Here is a 20,057-nt window from a genome sequence, read left to right on the forward strand (position 1 = left end):
TCCATTTATTGAAAAAAAATGGAATGACAAATAGAAATTATTATTTACATATTTGGGGGGGTTAAATCTGCCATGGGCTCTGGAAAGGGTGTTGGGTTTTACAAATAAAGACAGCCCATTAAAAACGCACAAAAATAGCGTGTATGATCAAAATAGTGGAAGACCCAAAATCTTGTATATGAAAACTGTTAACTAAACCGACATTTTAGTTGCTAAAATCCTACAGCTATGCTGGACTACAATTCCCATCATCTTTAGCAACCGACAATGGGAGATACAGCACAACATAAGATGAAACACTGGTACATCATGTTTCTTTCGTGGCTTCTGTTCTACTCCCTTTTCTGACCACTAAACACTGCTTTAAACTTTGGGCCTCTTTGGAAAACTTTTGATATGTTCTAATATTTTGCTCCCCCCCAATTGATGTGATGCTATCAGTTCCTCTCTTTCACCCTGCTGCCACCTAGTGGTGACAGGAGGGCTGTGACTGTCCCTTGCTCGGTTCTTAATTTCTGCTGCCCTCTTCTGGTCTATTCAGGGAACAGGAACTTGTGTTTTCACAAGCAGGTTGGAGTTTAGGAAAAGGCAAAAGGAGGTTGGATCGATTCTGCAGGATGCAGAATTTGTGTCTGAAATTACTTTGCTGCCTTGAAGATGGCTCAAAAGCAGCATCTCCACAGACAGCTCCTGGACCACAGATCGTGGGTTCTGGTGCTTGGACACGCAGTTTGAGTCACTGGGAGTTGCTTAAGACCCTCATTCCTGGTTCTGGGGTCCTGAGTTGAGAATCAAACCATGGTTGATGTTGAACTGGGTCAGCCTCCAATTCTAAACTGAACTTGTTGGGAGTGGGTGTAGGAGGAGCAGTATGGGGTCCTTGGTGCTCTCTGAGCTCAGTTGTTTTCTGACAACCTTTCGTGACCCAAACTAGGGGACATCAATGCTACTGTAGAAGGGAGTAGAGTTTGCGAGGAGGAGGAGGAAGAGAGAGGAAGAGGAGGAAGAAGCGGAGGACTGTGGGGTCTTTGGTGCTCTCTGATTTGGTTGTTTTCTTGCAGTTGTCTCATGACCCAACTAAGTAAAATCATCAATGCTAGAAGGGAGTGGGGTTTGCAGAGAGGAGGAGGAACAGAAGGAAGAACAGGAGGAGGAGGAGAGAGGAAGAGGAGGAAGAGGACTGTGGGGTCCTTGGTGCTCTCTGAGCTTGGTTGTTTTCTTGCAGATGTTTCATGATCCAACTAGGTAACATCATCAGTACTAGAAGGGAGTGGGTATTTGCAGGGAGGAGGAGGAGGAAGAAGAAGAAGAGGAGGGGAGGGGAGGGGAGGAGGAGGAGGAGGAGGAGGAGGAGGAGGAGGAGGAGGAGGAGGAGGAGGAGGAGGAGGAGGAGGAGGAGACGACAATTTTGGAATGGCAGCATGATCTGAAAGCCATTTATGACTTCTCAAGAACCTTGGAAACCTCATCTCTGAGCTACAGGCACATCTACGATAGAAATGTTGGCCTGATTGTCAGTCTATGAAGTAGATTGAGGTGTCTACCCAAGGACAACTTCAAGAAGCAGGATAGGAAGATAGTTGATGCTTTTGAACCTGAGTGTTGGAGAAGATTCCTGAGAAGATGATGGATGCCCTAGAAAACAGACTGAAGGACCATTGGACAAATCAACCCCAGAGTTCACCCTTGAGGCCTAGGTGACCCTATGGTGGACCATTCTCCAAAGCCCTAGTTCTCTTGAGAAGTTCATAGGACTGCGGAAAGTGAAAGGAAAGAGAAGAAGGAGACAACCAGCAGAAAAATAGATGGGCTCAATTGCAGTAGCGATGGATGCCCCACGAGGAGACTTGAAGTACCTGGAGGAGCACAGAGACCCTTCAGAGAAGACCCATCTCTGTGGTCACGCAGAGTTGATACCCACTTGATGGCACAAAATCAACCCGGGCAATAAATATTAGAGAGGAGGGGGCTGATGTCCCTGGACAGACTCAGGGGGTCAGTATTGCCCCGTTCAGTGGAGCTCAGCATGAAGGTACCTTTCCCTTAGTAAGGTCGGCCTCCAAAGAAAACAGAAGTTGCCACACCTTTGGGGTGTGGGAAAGGCAAACGGGCTTGTCTCTGTGATAATCAGACCCTCGGCTTCCCGTCCAGCTTTGCAACCTCTTTGTAAACCTGTTGTCAGGAAGGGAGGGAGAGTCAAAGTTGGAAACGTAGGCAGGAGGGAAGTCCATTTCACAAAGTAAGGCAAGGTGCCTTGATAGAGTCTCTCTCTCTCTCTCGAGATGGAACCAGAACAGAACAGATTAGCAGAATTGGAAGGGACCTGGTAGATCATCTAGTCCAACCCACTGCCCAAGCAGGAGACCCTGACATTCCTGACAGAGGGCAGTCCAGTCTCTTCTTGAAAGCCTCCAGGGATGAAGCTCCCACAACTTCCGAAGGCAACTTCTGTTCCATGGATTGATTGTTCTCCCTGTCAGAAAAATTCCTCCTTATTTCCAGGTTGAATCTCTTGTTCAGTTTCCATCCATTATTCCTTGTCTGGCCTACAGGCACTTTAGAAAATAGCTTGACCCCCTTCCTCCTCTCTGGGGAAGCCCCTCAAATACTGGAAGGCTGCTCTCCTGTCTCCCCTGGTCCTTCTCTTCCCTAGACAAGCCAGGCCCAGTTCCTGCAACCGTTCTTCGGGTTATGCTAGATAGAACAGGGTGGGTAACATTGGACTTCTCCATCAGGGTTTAACAGTCTTCAACTTATGGCCAACAAGGTAGATGGCTAGTTTTAGAAAAAGACAGCAGTAGAAACCACTGTACTTCCTGCTTTGGGTTTCTGTGAGAAAATATCGGCAGTGACTGCATGGAACTGATCCCAGTTTGGTGTTTGACTAACTGAGGTGGGACCTAAACAGTCAGCAATATCATTACTATTTCTTGGGAAACTGCACTGACAAATTTCTTTGGGGCTGTTGGCACAAAACTTCCATTTCAAGAACAGGCTGGTTAATGATAAACCACCTTTGGAGATCTGTAAGGCTCTTGACTTCGACAGACCATCCCAACGTCTCCCAGATGTTTCATTTAAGCAAGAAGCTGGCCCCTCCCTGGTTTCAGGTTATTGGAGGTCAGGATTTATAATAAATGGATGTGGCTGAGGAAGGTCAGGGATAGCTTTCTCATGGTCTCCCAGTCTCTATCCAGGGCTGATAACCATCACACCAAACTGGTTCCCCAACTGACAGATATACTCGTGGCTATAACTGCCGTGTTGAACTCTATAATTGTCTGGTTTGGCTCTGCAACCCAACAGGACAGACACAGACTTCAGAGGATAATTAGGACTGCAGAAAAAACAATGACTATCAACCTGCCTTCCACGGAGGACCTGTATATACTGCACGAGTCAAAAAGAAGGCTGTGAAAATATTTACAGACCCCTCACATCCTGGACATAAACTGTTTCAACTCCTACCCTCAAAACAACACTATAGAGCACTGCACACAAGGACAGGTTTTTCCCCCAACGCCATCCCTCTGCTAAAGAACTAATTCCCTCCACACTGAGCAAGTATTTATAAAGTCTGCACTACTATTACTATTAATCTTCTCATCCCTCCTTGTCACCCATCCCCTCCCACTTGGGACAGTATGACGGTAACTTTGTCGCTTGTATCCTTATGGTTTATATTGACTGTTGCCTAGTATGATTGGATTGCTTATTTGTACCCCATGACTGTCACTAAGTGTTGTCTCTTATGATTCTTGATTAATGTATTTTATTTTTTTCATTATGTACACTGAGAGCTTCTGCACCAAAGACAAATTCCTTGTGCGTCCAATCACACTTGGCCAACAAAGAATTCTATTCTATAATGAGCTGGATTTGAGTTCAACAGCACGGTGAAAAATTGCTCTTCCCAACTCTCTAACAGGAGACAACACTGACCAAATACTATTTAGTATTAGGAAAGTGGAGCATTATATACAGGTAGTCCTCCACTTACGATCATGATTGACCACATTTCTGTTGGCAAGTGAAAGAGTTTGGTGAATTTTGCCTGATTTTATGACCTTCCTTGCCTCGGTGGTTCAGTGAATCACTGCAGTTGTTAAGTTTGTAACCTGGTTGAATCTGGCTTCCCCATTGATTTTCCTCATCAAAAGGTTGCAGAACCCCAGGACGCTGCAACTGTCATAAATGTGAGTCAGTTGCCAAGCCTCTGAATTTTGATCACATGACCATGGGGGTTGTTGCAACAGTCATAAGTGTGAAAAATGGTCATAAGCCACTTTTTTCAGTGCCTTTGTGACCGGTCACTAAATGAGCTGTTGTAAGTCTAGGCCTACTTGTACTGTATGGCTGGACGTCCCCTTTCAGCATTCATACAACCGTGTAAACTATTCTTTATGACATTTTATGAATGAAGTTGTATGGGCAAAGAATGAAACCCCTTTAACTGAGTCCACGAAGAGAACAATCTCACCCTTTTGTGTGTTTATTTATCGATTGGTGCAGGAGATTAAACTCCTTTCAGCTGGGCACAGGTGGTTTCGAAGGTCTTGTGAAGGTAACTGAAACCGCCTTTGATGCAGCACAAAGCCTGCCCGGCTGTAAACAAACCACAATTGTGTACCTATTTATTTATCCATCAGTGGAGTTGTGCCGGCTGGCTGGCTGGCCACCAGGAGCAAAGCTGGGCCCTTCACCAAATAAACAGCCCTGTTCTGCTCGAGCGAAAAAGGATCTGCAAGATCTTGACCAGGACCTGCTTCTACCAGGCTGGATGGCTTGGATCTTGCCGCATTTTGCAGAATTAGCTCCTAGGATTTAAGATCGGTCCAACTCTGGAATGACAGGAGCAGGCTGCCCTCTCTTAGCTGTTACCTTCTAGGTTTGCGCTCCTAGAATTTCCTGCTAGCCTGAATTTAATTCCAGAGTCCACTTGAGAAGTATGACCTCCAAGACGACTTCATGATCTGCCTCCAACCTGGTTCTACAGGTCTTTCAAGAACGGATCCATCACCACCACAACCAAGTCCATTCATTTGGCTTCTGCTCATCCTTCTCCTTCCTTCAATCTTTCCCAGTATCAGAACTTTCTCCAAAGAGACTGGTCTTCTGTTGATTGATTGATTATAGCCCATCAAGTCATTGTTGACTCTTAGTCAGAAGATACATAGGTTTTTTTTTCCCCAGGATGATCTGTTTCCAACTTAGTCCTACAAGTCTTTCAAGAGTGGACCTATCATTACCTCAACCAAGTCCAACCCCCTGGCTGATGGTCCCCCTCTTCTCCTTCCTTCCACCATTAAGAACTTCTCCAGAGAGCTGGCTATTCCCATCATGCATCCAAAGGCAGATCGTTCGATCCTGGTCATTTCTTTGAGTCGATGTGTTGGACGATCCATTGATTTGCCTTCTTGGTTCTCCATCCTATTCTAAGGAGTCTTCTCCATCACCACATGCACTTCTACTCCTGCTTCTTCCAATGCCAATATTGAAAAATATCATTGACTACCGTGACTTCCGAGTTCACCCCCTGAAGAGCTAGCCTCCCCCCTGGAGTAAGAGGCTAAAAACCCACAGCCTTTGTGTGTGTGTGTGACTGTGTTTGTGTGTGTAAGAGAGAGAGATTAGGTCTACTTTCAAAATTAAGCACAGGGTGGATCTGGGCGCTTTGTCACCCACTTGAATGGAATCTAGTAAGCAAACAAAGTTAAGGAGTTTCTAAGGCAGAGCTAGGAGGGGATTATCACACCGCCGAGCAAACACGGTGTAAGGTGCAGTTCTCCTGGCTGGAATGTTTTTCCATGTTCCTTTTTCCCCCCCCCTTTCCCTTCCCTCTTGCAGCTTTCGCCAAGGCCCCTTGGACTCTGAAGGGGTGGGGGAGACTTGTGTTGGTTAATGAGCCAAGGAAACAAGTAAGGCACCAGCACAAAGAGTACATTGGAGTGAATTCCCACTGAATTGCTGGCCCCTGGCCAAGACCTCCACCCCATCGGAGCCTAGAGCAAACTTGGAGAAAAAGGGGAAAGCTGAAACCAGACAGGCCCACTTTTGCACCTGTGGCTCTGGCGTGGGAAGGCTGCTTTGCCCCTTTAACAGAATAACAAGAGTTGGAAGGGGCCCTGTAGGTCATCTAGTCCAACCCCCTTCCCAAGCAGGAGACCCTACACCCTTTCTGACAGATGGCAGTCCAGTCTCTTCTTGAACGCCTCCAATGATGAAGCTCCCACAACTTCCGAGGGCAACTTCTGTTCCATTGGTTGATTGTTCTCACTGTCAGAAAATTTCTCATTTCCAGGTTGAATCTCTACCTGTTCAGTTTCTGTCCATTGTTCCTTGTCTGATCGCCTCCGGTCCGATCTAAATATAGTATATAAAATCATACATTGCAATGTCCTACCTGTCAATGAATACTTCAGCTTCAACCATAACAACACAAGAGCACACGATAGGAGTACAAACTCAAGGTTAACCGCACCAAATTTGATTGCAGGAAATCGACAGAGTGGTCAACAGAGTGGTCAATGTCTGGAATACTCTACCTGACTCTGTGGTTTCTTCCCCAAACCCCAAAAACTTTAACCTTAGACTGTCTCCTATTGACCTATTGACCTCACCCCTTTCCTAAGAGGCCTGTAGGGGGCGTGCATAAGCACACCAACGTGCCTACCGTCCCTGTCCTATTGTTTCTCTTATTCTTCTCTTATTTTTATTATATGTACCCATTTCATGTATTCACAACTATGTTTATTCTTATACCTGTATCTTGTAAGCGATTAACAAATCAAATAAATACTAAATAAATGCTAAATTTTGTAAGCTGGGAGGGAACCCAGGTCTACGTCTCTGGAAAGTGATTAAAGGGCAGGAAAGAAAGAACCAGCTTAGAGGCGCTTCGAACTGCGAGATGGGCAGCAAATAAATTTGATAATAATGAAACGTCTCCCTATAGCAGAGGTCTCCAAACTTGGCCACTTTTGAGACTTGTGGACTTCAACTCCCAGAATTCCTCAGCCAGCCAGTATGGCTGGCTGAGGAATTCTGGGAGTTGAAGTCCACAAGTCTCAAAAGTGGCCAAGTTTGGAGCTCTCTGGCCTACAGTTAAAAAAAAACCCAAATTCAGTCTGAATATCTGGCTGCGTAACGAAGGGGTCCCAACTCTTGGTTTGTGGCCTCTTCAAAACCAGGCCACAGTCGTGTTCGAGGTGAGTGAAGCCACATTTTTACAAGTGTGTGGTATTTTTGCACACTTGTGAAACCATTCCCTCTCCTTACCACAACTGCCAGTGCTGGAACGGTTGGAGACCGCTGGTGTAACGAACCAAAATAATAATAATAATAATACAAACGGCTTTGACAAGGGCTATTCCAGAGTGTGAAATGAGAAGCCCATTTGGTAAATGTTGTTTTTTTTAATTTATTGGAGCTTGACGTTGAAGAAAAGATGGGCCTTCCAGATGTCCCCGGTGAGACGGATGGACTTTATAGTCTGTTGTACCTGGAGGACACCTGAGAAAGGTCAGCATGGGGAAAAGCAGGTTGTCCCCAAGTTCCTTGAGAAATCTTAAAAATAATGTGGTTGGAGGACACCCCAATTTTCATGGTAGGTACCAAAGAAACACATTATTTTCTGGAATTGCAGGTCTGGGCTTCTTCATCTATACATTGGAAATTGCAGCCACCAAACTGAAGAAAATATAAAATTATCTACCGGTTCCTACATCTATTGGAGGTCCTCGGTGTCACCCTCATTTTCCCTTTTAAAGGAAGTTTAATGCTTCCTCGGTTAACCTTCACTTTTAAATACTTTTAAAAGGATTTTCTGCAACCAGGAGCAAGAATTACGCCCCTCAGAGTCGCTTCCCAGGGAGATGGGCAACATCTAAATTTAATGAAATAAAATTCAGGTTCCAGGTGAGCCGAGCACAGAGAAATTACATATAAACAGTTGGCATGAAAGGGAAACGGATCAATGCAGCCAGCTGTTGGTGACTGAATGGGGTGGGGGGTCAGCCCCCCCTCCAGGTCTCAGTGTTGAAAGAATATGGGAAGAGAACAGACTCCGTTCTTAAGTGTGCACAGGATTGTGCAAAACACCCCACCAGTCCAATTAAGGCCACCTTTCTTTCCTTTCCTTCCTTTCTTTCTTTCCTTTCTTTCTTTCTTTTTTTCTTTTTCTTTCTTTTTCTTTCTTTCTTTCCTTTCTTTTTCTTTTTCTTTCTTTCTTTCCCTCCCTTCCTCAATATAGATGTGGCCTTAATTTCTTTTTTTTCTTTAATTTCTTGATGCCTATCCATGAAAATTTAAAAAAAAAAGGGGTTCCCCCCACATTATTTTAAGATTCCTCAAAAGATTTCTAACTTAAGGAGGGACCTCTGATTGCTACATCCGTCGCCCTTCTGGTATCCAAAGGACTCTGGGCGGCTCGCAACCTAAACCTTGTTCCGGGGTGAATACTCCGTAGGCGCTTTGCTTTGGGCGGGGGGTCGAATGAAAGGCCCGGGAGATGAAGACCCGCGTCGCAGCCTTTGTCTGCTTCTCTCTCTGTCGCCCTTCCGAGCAAGGAGAGATCCCCGCCAGGCAGCTGGATCCCACCGCCTGGATTCCGCGGACCCTCCAGGGGTTTTGAGAAACCGTCTCGCGACGCCCCCCCTCGCCCCGCCCCGGGCTGGTGATTGCGACCCTCCCCGGCCGGCCAGCCAACCGCTCCGGCCCCTGCTCGCTCCTGCCCCGCCTCCGGCTCCCGAAGCGCTGCCAACCTCGCGCGTCCACCAAGCCTGAACCATGAAACAGGCACCCCCCCTCCCTCTCCCTCCCCCCCTCCCTCCCTGCGCCTTCTGTGCGCTTTCGCACATGACGTGAGCAAGGGAGGGACTCGCCACGGGCTCCACCTCTTTGGCGATTGGGTGGGTGTCCTTTTGTTAAGAGTGGAGCCTCCCTGCCATTGGATCGCGGGCAAAGTCAATTATTCTTCCCTCCCCTCCCCATAGAAAACGTGGGGGGGAGAGCGAAGAAAGCAGCAAGAGGCGGAGGGCTCCCTCCCCCACCCACCCAACCTTTCCTCCGGGCGCGCGTGAAGCCCTTTCCCCCCCTCCCTTCTTTCCGGGGTTCTCGCCACCCACCCACCCAATTGGTAACCCTTTGCAAAACCTCGCCCTCTGCAGCGCGAGACACCAGCCGGGTTTTGTTGGGGGTGGGGGCAGAAAGAGGAGGGGGGTCCTGCTGGCTGAGTTTTGCATGCCCTGTAATTTCCGAAGCATCTCCTCCAAGTGGGGCGGGGGGCGCGCGAAAGAAGGAGGGGGCTGAGAAATCAAGGCGTTTCCCTTGCGCCGGACGCCGCCCCCTCCCCTCCCGCCGCCTTCCCTGCCCCTTCCCCGCGTGGAGGGGCGGCCTGCGGCTTGGAAGAGGCGGCCGGAGCGCTGAGTGGGCCCTCGCCGAGTCCGTGGCCGGGGATCCGGAGCTGGTTCCGTCCGGGGCGGCGCTGCTGAGCTGGACCGGGTGGCGTCGCGGGGTTTGGGGGCCGGCGTAAGAGGAGCGGCGCCGCATCCCGCGGACTGAGCGCTGGATTTTGGCTTCCTCCGGCTGGGGCAGCCGCAGCATGGATGGCCCGCGGCCCTCGGGCGGGCTGGAGCCGCAGCTGGAGAGCAACCGGGCAGCCCCGGCCGGCCGGCGCGGCGTGGGAGTTTCGGGCCGGCGCGTGGATTGAGCGGCCTCGCGTGGGACCCTCCCGACGGACCCACCTGCCCTGGCAGCTGGAGGCTCTCGCCCTCCTCCGCCGCCCCCGTTTGGCTGCTGGGGGTCCCGACCCGTGGGATGTGGCCCGGTGGCGGCACCTGGAGGGCTGCGCATCGCTGGCAGAGAGAGGCCCGCGGCGGAGGCCAGGCGTAGCGGGCGGAGTGCCCGCCTTTCCCACGACCTTCTCGGACACCCGTGCGCGGGGCTGGGGATCCCCGCGAGCGGGGCCTGGCCTGGCCTCCTTTGGCTGAACGGCTGACGTCGCTTTTTCTGCTTCTCTCTCTCTCTCGACACCCCCCTCCCCACTCGGGAGCCTCCCCCCCCAAACACAGCCTCCTCACATACACACATACACACACACACCATGGCTGCGAAAGAAAACCCCTGCCGGAAATTCCAGGCCAACATTTTTAATAAAAGCAAGTGTCAGAATTGCTTCAAGCCTCGGGAGTCGCACCTGCTGAACGACGAAGATTTGAACCAGGTAAGGCCTTCTTGGGCCGGGCGGGAAGGTCCCGGCTCTTGCAGGGCTCGGAACCTCCGGGAGAAGCGAAGAAGCGAGCCAGGAGGCCCGGCCGGTGGGCTGTGGTTTCCGTGGGACGAGGGGGGATAGAGGGGATGCCCGGGATCGAAGCAACGTTGCAAATCCCACATTGAGGCTGGAGGGTTTTTTTTGGGGGGGAGAAAAAAGTCCCCAGTGTGGTTGTTGCATGGGGGAAAACAGGGGCCGCGGATTCCTCCCTCCTTGAAAGCTTTGCCTCCTCGCCCGGTTGGTCTACTCAGCGCCTGATTCCTTCCGGAGCCTACAAAAGAGATACTTTTGGTTTACTTTGTTCGGTTTGTTTTGTTACTTTCTATCCTTTCTCCCCCTTCCTGATCTATTCTAACCCTTCTTTCCCCCCCCTTCGCCCCCCGGGGAAAACTCGGGACAAAAGCCGCCTGCAGGCCCAGACCTCGCTTGCAAACACAACCTGCTGTTTTTCCCCTCCCGCTCGCTCTCTCTCCCTCCCGCCCTCCCTTTCCCCCTTGAGGGATAGGATCTTGAAGCGCCCAAGGCCTCGCATTTCAAAGGCCGTATCAAAAGGCAGCGCCAGGCGCCTTGCGAAGGACTAATGCGGCTTCCAGCCCCCGCTTCCCCCCCCCACCCGCGTCGGTTAGGTAACTTGGTTGTAAACTGGGAGGTGGGGTCCCCGCCACCGGGCCTAGCCAATTCGGGTGCTAGTAGCGTGCATATTATGCGTATTTTGTGTGTGTGTGTGTGTTTGCGGTCCTTCGCCCCCCTGCCCCGCCCACCCCCGTGCGTGGCGCGGCTGTTTATAAATAGGGAGAAGCGAGGAGCGTGTGAATGTGTGCAAGAGGGGCGACCTGATTTCCCTGCGTGGCTGCTTCTTCCCTTCCAACGTCTCTGCTCGCAATCCTATGCGGGGGCGGGGGCAGGGGGAGAAAAAGAGGTCGCTGCCTGTTTGGTGCTGCCCCTTCCTTCACCCTGCCCCCGCTCCGCCATCTGCGAGCTAATATGGAAAATATGCACGTGTGTGTGTGTGTGTGTGTGGTGCGTGTAAAGCGATAAAGGGGTTGGCGAAGGGGTCAGCTGGGCTTTGAACCTTCTTCTCGTTTGAGGCCTTCGATTGTGGTTACTTCACACCCCCCCTTAAAAAACCAGGGGGTGAAATCTCTGGTGTGAAAACGCCTGAATTGTTTGCCTGTTCTCCATCCAACTCCTTCCAGAAAGGAGACAAAACACACCAACACACACACACACACACAATTGTGTGGCTCCCCTGCCCAGCCTGAAAGAGTGTGTTTGTGCCTTGTTCACAAACGAAGTTGATGGTTCCCTGCCCCACTGCTTTGGAAGGGGAAGCAATGAGTGGTGGGTTTAAGATGGGTTTAAGGCTGCTCCCAATGTGGGACTACAAGCACCATGATTCCCTACTGCAACCCGGGTTGGAGAGAGAAACGCTTGGAGGGAAGGGAACAGAGCACCTTTTCCCTCAAATTAAAGAGCCTGGCGGTTGAATGCTGGGGTGTGACTCTGGGATGTTCCCTGCAGGTCAGAAAAACTCCTTGTCTCCTTGAGCTGCTAGCTGTCAGGATGCAGGGCTGTGTGAGCCAACTGTAGGGAGACGTAGAATAGAGCTCGAAGGGATCTTAGAGGTCTTCTAGTCCAGCCCTCTGCTCAAGCAGGAGATCTTATATCATGTCAGACAAGCGGCTGTTCAATTTCTTCTTAAAAACCTCCAGGGATGAAGCACTCCTAACTTCTGGTGGCAAGCAGTTCCACTGGCTAATCGTCCTCACAGTTCGGAAGTGTCTCCTTAGTTCTAGGTTGCTTCTCGCCTTGATCGCGTTGCCATCCATCACTTCTTGCCCTACCTTCAGGTGCTTTGGAGAATAGCTTGACCCCTTCCTCTTCTTTGGGGCAGCCCCTCCGATCCTGGAAGGCTGCTATCATGTCCCCCCAGTCCTTGACTAGCCAAACCCAGTTCCTGCAAGCGTTCTTCGTACATTTAGTCTCCAGGCCTTTAATCCTCCCAGTCTTATAAAGCGGGTATAGTGCTAATTTCAGCTTGGACACAGACCTGCTTTGTGTGCAGGTTAGTCCTTGGCCTGGACTAGCCCTTTTTGATGGGGGGGGGCTGCTTTAAGGAAGGGGGGAGTACTCACCACTTGCAAAAGGCCATTCCTGGTTTTGTTTGGTCCAGCCGGCCACGGAAGATCTTTTTCTCTTTGAAAGGTAATACAGGGGAAATGGAAAGGGTTTTTTTTTTTTCCTAAGAAGGTCCCCCCGTAGGCTTGGTTTTCTTGGGAGCAGCTTTGGTTTCTCTCCAGGCATGCTGGACTACAACTCCTATGATCCACCAACAGCACTGAAGGCTCGCATCGGCCTGTCCACAACCCACCTGGAGAACCTACGACAGTATGTAACCATTCCTTGCTGTCGTTCTAACCAGAGGCATACTGCCCCTGGGTGTGGAGGCTCCATTTGGCCTGATCCCATTGCTTAGGATAGAGGTGTCCAAACTTGGCAACTTGAAGACTTGTTGGACTTGAACTCCCAGAATTCTCCAGCCAGCAGAGCAGAGCTGGCTGGGGAATTCTGGGAGTTAAAGTCCACAAGTCTTAAATTCTGGGAGTTGAAGTCCACAAGTCTTAAAGTTGCCAAGTTTGGAGACCTCTGGCTTACGACCTTCTAGGGCTGCTGTTCTCCTCCTGGGAGTGGATCATGAAATGACAGATCTCGCAAGACGGGGGGGATCTAGTGTCCCCGGTTCAGCTGACCTCATAAGAAGAAGAAGAAGAAGAAGAACAGGGTAATGTCTAGACAGGGAGGAAGAAACGGGGAGTTCTGCAAATCCACAGCTGATGCCGGGGAATTTGGCTTGCGTAATTTGCGGTGGGAGGCTGCCAGGCCCAGATAGCTCAGGGAGCGAAGACAAGCCTGCGATGGAGAAATGCGCTGGCAGAGTGGGCTCGGCGGAGCCTCCACGCGCAGGAGCAGTCTGCCTGCTTGGGCCGACGTTGGGGAAGAGATCCTCGCGCTGGGCGTCTTCCGGTTCTGTCTTGCAACCATTCCTTTGATGCGCAAGGCGTATTCTCAGCCAACAACGCAGCCAGCCGACGTGATTACAGGTAGTCCTTGACTTACGACCACAGTTGAGCCCCAGATTTATGTCGTTAAGCAAGACGCTGGTTCTGCGAGTTTTATCCTGTTTTAAGGATTTTCCTTCATGCAGGGAAGTTAGGGGACCCGGTCGTTAAGTGAATCTGGCTTCCCCACTGGTCACAAACAGGGAAATCACACAATCCGAGGACACCGCAACCGTCATAAGTACGAGTCAGTTTGCCAAGCACCCACATTTTGATCCCTCGGCCACGGGGATGCTGCAATGGCTGTGAAAATACGGCGGCCCTAAGTCACTCTTTTTCAGCACTGTTGTAACATTGATTGATCACTAAACGAACCGTTATAAGTCCAGGACGACCTGTGTGGCTTTCAATATTTTTATCACACACCAGATGCTCAGAGCCTGCGTCTCCCAAGTAAAACGGACACGATAAGAGTTGGGTGTTTTGACTCTTGGACGAGGCCAAACCATCGTCTTTGCCTCCCAAGAGATTATTTTAATTCTGTGGAGGATTTGCCAGTTGAGAAAGGCATCCCGCCCCCCAACACACACACATGAGAAATAATGGGGTGTTTCTGGATCTGATCTGGAAGACAGATTGGTGGACTTCAACTCCCAGAGATCCCTAGCTGGCTGGGGGGAATTCTGGGAGTTGAAGTTCACAAGTTTTAAAGCTGCAATAAACATAGTAGCTCAAGGATTTTAACACTTCTCCTTGCTTTTAAGGACAAACAAACAAACAAAAAACCCCAAAAAACTTTTCATTCTTCCTCCTGGATTGGTTCATTTTGCAGCTTCCGATTAGGAAACTTGAGGTCAGCGACAGAAAGCATGTTTCTGGCATCGCTTTGTTTTGCTGTTTGGTGTTTTGGAAAGCAGGTTATCTCATCTTCGTCCTTCACTGGCAGAACTTTTAGGGTTTTTTCCCCCGTTTTTTGTTTCACTGCCAGGATATTTGCATGCAATTAAACCACAGCGTTAACAGCAGCAGTGCGTGACTGAATTTGGGGGAGAAATTAGGTTTTCAAACCTGCCGTTTTTGTTTTGCAAAAAGAAAAAAAAGGGCTTTTGGTAGGTGGAGACCACAGAGATTGGTATATTTTTTTGGTTCTTGGGGGACGTAATGTAAGAAAAATAATAACATTACCAATAGCAATCAGCATTCCAGATAATTAGTCTGAGAAGAAGGCAAGGCAGTTTATTTGAATTAATGGTGTTTTGTTTTTGTTTTTTGTTTTATTTGGGAGCCTCTTGGGAATAGATTTCTGAACCTTCCTTTTACCTTGGATATTTTCCCCATATCTTAAAGGGTGGAAGTGCATTTCGTGTCATTTTCAGGGGAGACTTCGGCGAGATTTCTGCTTACCCACAGAGTTTGAAATGTTTGTGCGCAGCAGTGATTGCTAATTTCTTCCTCTCTGCTTTGTGTGTAAATACTTGACGCAGCTAGTGCATTGAAAGGTGTTTTTTATTTATATTTATTTATATCATCATCACCATTCTAGCCATTGCCTATCTATTGCAGGATGAAGGCCTCTTCTGTATGCTTCCAACCCACACGGTCCTGAGTTTTGTTTGGCCAAGTAGGCATGCCCTACTTGCTGATACGGTCGCTCCATCTCTTTCATGGATGCTTTTGATCCAGCGGGATCCATTCTGTGACTGCCTTGGTCCACCTGCCCTCAGTTCTTCTTGCTATGGGACCAGCCTGTTTCCATTTTGATTCTTTTTCCCTCTTGAGGGCAAAGCTGGCTGGGGAACTCTGGGAGTTGAAGTCCACAAGTCTTAAAGTGGCCAAGGTTGGAGACCCCTGCTCTAATCCACACACGGGTCTTTCTGTCTTGTCTTGGGATGTGTCTTTCCGTGGCTCTGTGCGCCACTCCTAGCTTTTGGATCGATGGTGAGGTTGGTGCCCCATGATTTGCCAGCATAGGTTAAAGCAGGTAGCACCTAACTGTTCGGTGACCGATTGCAAGCCTGCCATCTTTTTATATAGCATGCATAGCTCACTGGCTATGGAAGAGCAGCCGATGCATGAGGTATAAAAGCTGTGGCGTCGTGGGGGTTAGAATGCAGCACTGCAGGCTACTTCTGCTGACTGCCGGCTGTCAGCAGTTCGATCCTGACCAGCTCAAGGTTGATTCAGCCTTCCGTCCCTTCCGAGGTTGGTTAAATGAGGACCCAGATTGTTGGGGGCAAATAGGCTGACTTGAGTGCTGAGAGAGGTATATAAGTCTAGAAAGAAGGAAGGAAGGAATAGAGGAAGGAAGGAAAAGAGGGAGGTAGGAAAGAAAGAAAGAGAAAGAAGGAAGGAAGGAAAAGAAAGAAAGAAGGAAGGAAGAGGAAGGAAGTAAAAAGGAAGGAAGGAAGGAAGGAAGATGTAGTGACACAGTGGTTAGAATGCAGTATTGCAGGCTGACTGTCCACTGCCAGCAGTTCGATCCTCGCTGGCTGAAGGTCAACTCAGCCTCCCATCCTTCCGAGGTGGGTAAAATGAGGACCCAGATTGTTGGGGGCAAAGAGACTGACTCTGTAAACTGCTTAGAGAGGGCTGGAAAGCACTGTAAAGCGGTATACAAGCTTAAGCGCTATTGCTATAAATTGAGTGAGTTCTGGGTTAGAATCCTGCTTTTCCCGAGTCTTGAAAATAAAGGTGGGGAGATGAATTCTTAAACTCTAGTGCAAAAAATAAAATAAAATAAAATAATGACCTATCTTTAAAAAGGCCGCCTGAACCGAAGATTGGAAAACTGAACTGAAGACTGGAAAAACCTATAATGGATAAAAAGCGCTAAGTCATTTGTAAAAACGCTGTTGCCAAAATCATCAAAGTTATTGAGTATTTTCTGGCTGGCAAATAGGTAATGACAAATCACACCGTATTAAACTGGAGAACCCCCAGAATTTATCTCCCCTCTCGGATTCTCCAGCCAGCTCTCAGGAAAAGAAGCCGAAGAAAAAGACGCAAAGGTGCTAAACAGAAAGCCCGCCCTCTTGCGTGTTGAGGACTAGCAGCTGGTATTTTAAATGGCTCCCTGGCACGGGCCCGGCGTGGTGTCCTTGGTTTTGGAAATAAGATGGGGAAGCCATTTCATGGGTCCTTCGGTGTGTCCGTACAGACGGTCGGCAATGCAGGAAACGCCGGTGTGCACCTGAGCATACCGCGAGAAGCTTTGTGTGAAGGGCCAAGAGTGACTCACAAAGTCAGCCAGGGACCCAACTCCACACAGGTGAGACTGACAAATACCTGTTGACCACACTTGTACCACAGTGTGTACCCAGGATTATTCTGCTGCTCCTTAAAGGAAACGGTGCAGTTTATGGTTGATGTGATGCGACGGTGCGCCTTTGAGAAAGGATTGCCAAGGGTTAGGAAGATGCGGTATGATGCCCAACAGCAAAAGAGCCTTTCTCTTTCTCTTCCTCCCTCTCTCCCTTCATGTAGTACCAAAAGATGCCTTCCTGCCTTCCTTCCTTCCTTCCTTCCTTCCTACCTACCTACCTACCTACCTACCTACCTACCTACCTACCTACAGTAGCGAAAGAGGCCTTGCTTCCTTTCCTTCCTCCATTTCCTCCATCCCTTCCTTCATTTCCTTCCTCCCTTCCTCACTCTATTTCCTCCCTCTCTCCTATTCTCACTTTTCTTTCCTTCCTTCCACTCTATTTCCTTCTTTTTCCTTCCTTCCTCCATTTCCTCCCTCCCTCCCTTCATTTCCTTCCTTCACTCCCTGTCTCCATTTCCTTCCTTCCCTTCCCTCTCCATTTCTTCCCTTCCTTCCTATTTTCACTTTTCTTTCCTTCCTTCCTTCCTGACTACAGTAGCAAAAGAGGCCTTCCTTCCTTCCCTTTTGAAAATGAGGACAAAGGCAAAGTAGCTCATGCAGAAAAGCCAATTTTGGCACTCTAAACAGATGGTTTTTTTGCAGGAAGAAAAGGTGGGTCAGAGCTCAACTTGGAATTCGTTGCGAAAGGCTAAGTCCTAACCAGTATCCCATCTGCTGTGATTTGGTAGCAAAGGCCTAATGATGAGGGTGTCCATCTTTGCAGCCCCCCCCCCCTAAAAAAAAAAGATCTGTATCTTGTTAGCAAAACTCCCCCCGTCTATTGCAAAGCAATTTCTGAAAACGGAGAATATTACTGTCAAAAGATGGAGGTGAGATCTTTGCTAACAAGATTACTCCTACGCTAACCTTGTACGTGGTCATCAAGAGCTTGGCCCTAATCTGGGCATAATCTGGTCCAGGCTTCCTTTAAAGTCATTTTTAGAATGTAATGAGGTTTTCTTTCTTAGATCTACATCTGGATAGCTTTTTGGTATAGTTGGACATGAAAACTGCACGTCTTTAAACCTTTTAAAGCAGGGCTGTCCAACCTTGGCTCCTTGAAGCCTGGCGGACTTCAATTCCCAGAATTCCCCAGCCAGCTTTCTGGGAATTGAAGTCCGCCAGGCTTCAAGGGGCCAAGGTTGGACAGCCCTGTTTTAAAGCAAGTTTCGGAAGACGGCCAGGCAGAGCCCAGATCGGTTCTGAGTGCCACCTTTTTGGGAAAAGGTTTTGACATTATTGTTTTGTGTTTGCGCTCAAGTCTTCTGCTCCTTTCCTTTTCAAAAGCAGTATTTTTCAAACTTGGTTACGTTCAGGTGGGTGGGCTTCCAACTCCCAAGCCTTGAAATCCATCCATCTGAACAGGGCCAAGCTTGAAAAATAATGCTTTAATAATGCTTTTCCAGATTCTGGAAAGCTAGTTTTGAATGGCTGTTGAATTCTTAAATCCGTGGTCGGTGGTTTCATAGTGCAAAAATCCAACTGCCTGAGGAGCTAATCGTGAAGATTAAAATGGGGTGTTTGTTGGTTTTTTTTAACTAAATGTCAGATGTCTTTCCAGCGTTTGCTGTGGCAACCAACAAGCTTCGAGACTGCCCTGTTTTTTGTTTTTTGTTTTTTTGTTTTGTTTTTTTGCAAAAGGAGGAAGGAGGCACCATCTCTTGATTGGGTGGGCAAGGAATTTTTTAAAAAGGGAAATTAAGTCTCGGCATTTGCGAGGCACCAGAAAAGCTGGGTTGGATTTTGTCAGGCTGGTTTTTAACCCTGAATCCCGATTCCATTGGTTCAGTTTGCACATTTGACTTGCTTTTAGCCACAGTTCTGTAGTAAAATGCAGGCCGGATGCATACACTCTTCTGTGTCTAAGGCCGATTGCCTGTTGTGCAAATGTGTCGGTAGACATAACGCCCAGCACTTGGTGAAGGGAAGAGTTATAGAAAGCTGCTAATCCTTAGCAAAAGCACCGGGTTTTGCTGAGAATCGGAACAGAGCGAGGTGTGGCAGTAGGACCAGGGCTTTGTGTTGTTGTGTTGTGTTGTGGCAGGCAGATGAAATGCAGCTCAAGTCTGCACCCTTTGGAGACAGCCAGTGTTGTTTTAGGAAGAGCAGGGGAATCTACTTCCTACTTTAATTCGAGAGGCAATGATGTATACATTTCATTTCATTTTGAAAGCTTTTCCATTCAGGGTGCTTGGGGGCAAAATATTTTGTGGTGTTGTTTTTTTTGGGATGTGTCATTCTGGAAACTAGGGAAGATGATCCTTCATTCCTATTTTTTTCTACCGACCGTAATTCTTCTCTTACAATTTTCCCTCCCTCTTTCTCCTTCCTTCTTTTCTTCTACCTAGTTCTCTTCCTATCCTTCCTCCCTCCCTCCCTTTCTTCCTTCTTCTGTCTTTCCTCCCTCCCTCCCTTTTTTCTTCCTTCCTTTCTTCTACCTAGTTCTCTTCCTACCCTTCTTCTGTCTTTTCTTTCCCCTCTTCCTTCTTTCTCTTCCTTTCTTCTGTCTAGTTTCCTTCCTTCCTTCTTCCGTCATTCTTCCTTCCCTCTTTCTTCTACCTAGTTTCCTTCCTCCTCTCTCCCTCTCTTGCTCCCTCGTTCCCTCCCTCCCTTCTTCTATCTTTCCTCCCTCCTTCCCTCTTTCTTCTTCCTTCTACCTAGTTTCCTTGCTTCCTGCTTCCTTCCTTTTCCTTCCTTCCTTCCTTCCTTTCTCTCAACAAGAAAAGTCAGTCAGACCCAAATCTGTTTTTGCCCCCAAAACCTCCCCCCCCCCCCTAAGCTTCTTCAACTGCTTCTCTGGCGGGAATGAGCATTTTTCCCTTTGACGGATGGGAATCTGGCGAGCGTGTTGGGACGGGCCAACCTCTGGGGGGAATTCTTCTCCTCTAAGCTTTGAAACATTTTCCCAGCCCCCCCTGTTTCTTAAAGCTTTTGACACTTTGACTAGCAGTACACCAGGAAGGTTTTGTGTGTGTCCCCCCTTTCCTTTTTTCCTTTCAATTTAAAAAAAAAAGTCTGCAGTTGCTGAGAGTTTTAGGAAAGCAGCGAGACGGGATTTAAACAGGATAAGCCGTGGTGGGATCTTCAGAAGGACAGGATCAGGGTGTACCAACGTCTTGTATTTCATGGCAAGCTGTTTATAAATAAGTGTTGACATTTTGGATCGACTGCAAAATCAGTGGCAAGAGGTCCCTGGGCTTGTGGGGAGCTGTCCTAACCCCCTGCTTGCATGGTCAGAAGCCTCTCGCCTGGAGCGAGTGGGAATTTCTTCCAAGTGGCCAAAGAGAACAGGATGTGAATGTAAATAGATGGGAGTCGAAAGAAGAAGAAGAAAAAAAACCAGCCTGAACTTCTGCAAAATACA

At 48.6% G+C, this 20,057-nt stretch overlaps 1 protein-coding gene and 1 long non-coding RNA gene across 8 annotated transcripts in view; one reads left to right on the plus strand and one right to left on the minus strand.

The window, feature by feature from the left end:
* Positions 1-5,826: 5,826 nt before the first annotated feature.
* On the minus strand, positions 5,827-8,781 carry LOC148129665 (uncharacterized). The gene is made up of 3 exons (XR_015745190.1): positions 8,763-8,781; positions 6,315-6,363; positions 5,827-5,870 (listed from the first exon to the last, which is right to left on the minus strand). It is a non-coding gene; the product is annotated as an uncharacterized LOC148129665 (long non-coding RNA).
* Positions 8,782-8,991: 210 nt separating this feature from the next.
* Positions 8,992-20,057, plus strand: part of MPRIP (myosin phosphatase Rho interacting protein) — a 74,483-nt gene continuing 63,417 nt past the window's right edge. For all 7 annotated transcript variants that reach the window (XM_087942262.1, XM_087942264.1, XM_087942266.1 and 4 more), the window contains exon 1: positions 8,992-10,222. In XM_087942262.1, the coding sequence (XP_087798388.1) occupies positions 10,103-10,222 (120 nt within the window). In that variant the 5' untranslated portion in view covers positions 8,992-10,102. The remainder of the gene's footprint in view (positions 10,223-20,057) is intronic.

The sequence above is a fragment of the Notechis scutatus genome, chromosome 12, assembly GCF_049901735.1.
Source record: "Notechis scutatus isolate UNSWTSFEM ecotype Mainland chromosome 12, rNotScu1.2, whole genome shotgun sequence".
Classification (NCBI taxonomy): Eukaryota; Metazoa; Chordata; class Lepidosauria; order Squamata; family Elapidae; genus Notechis; species Notechis scutatus.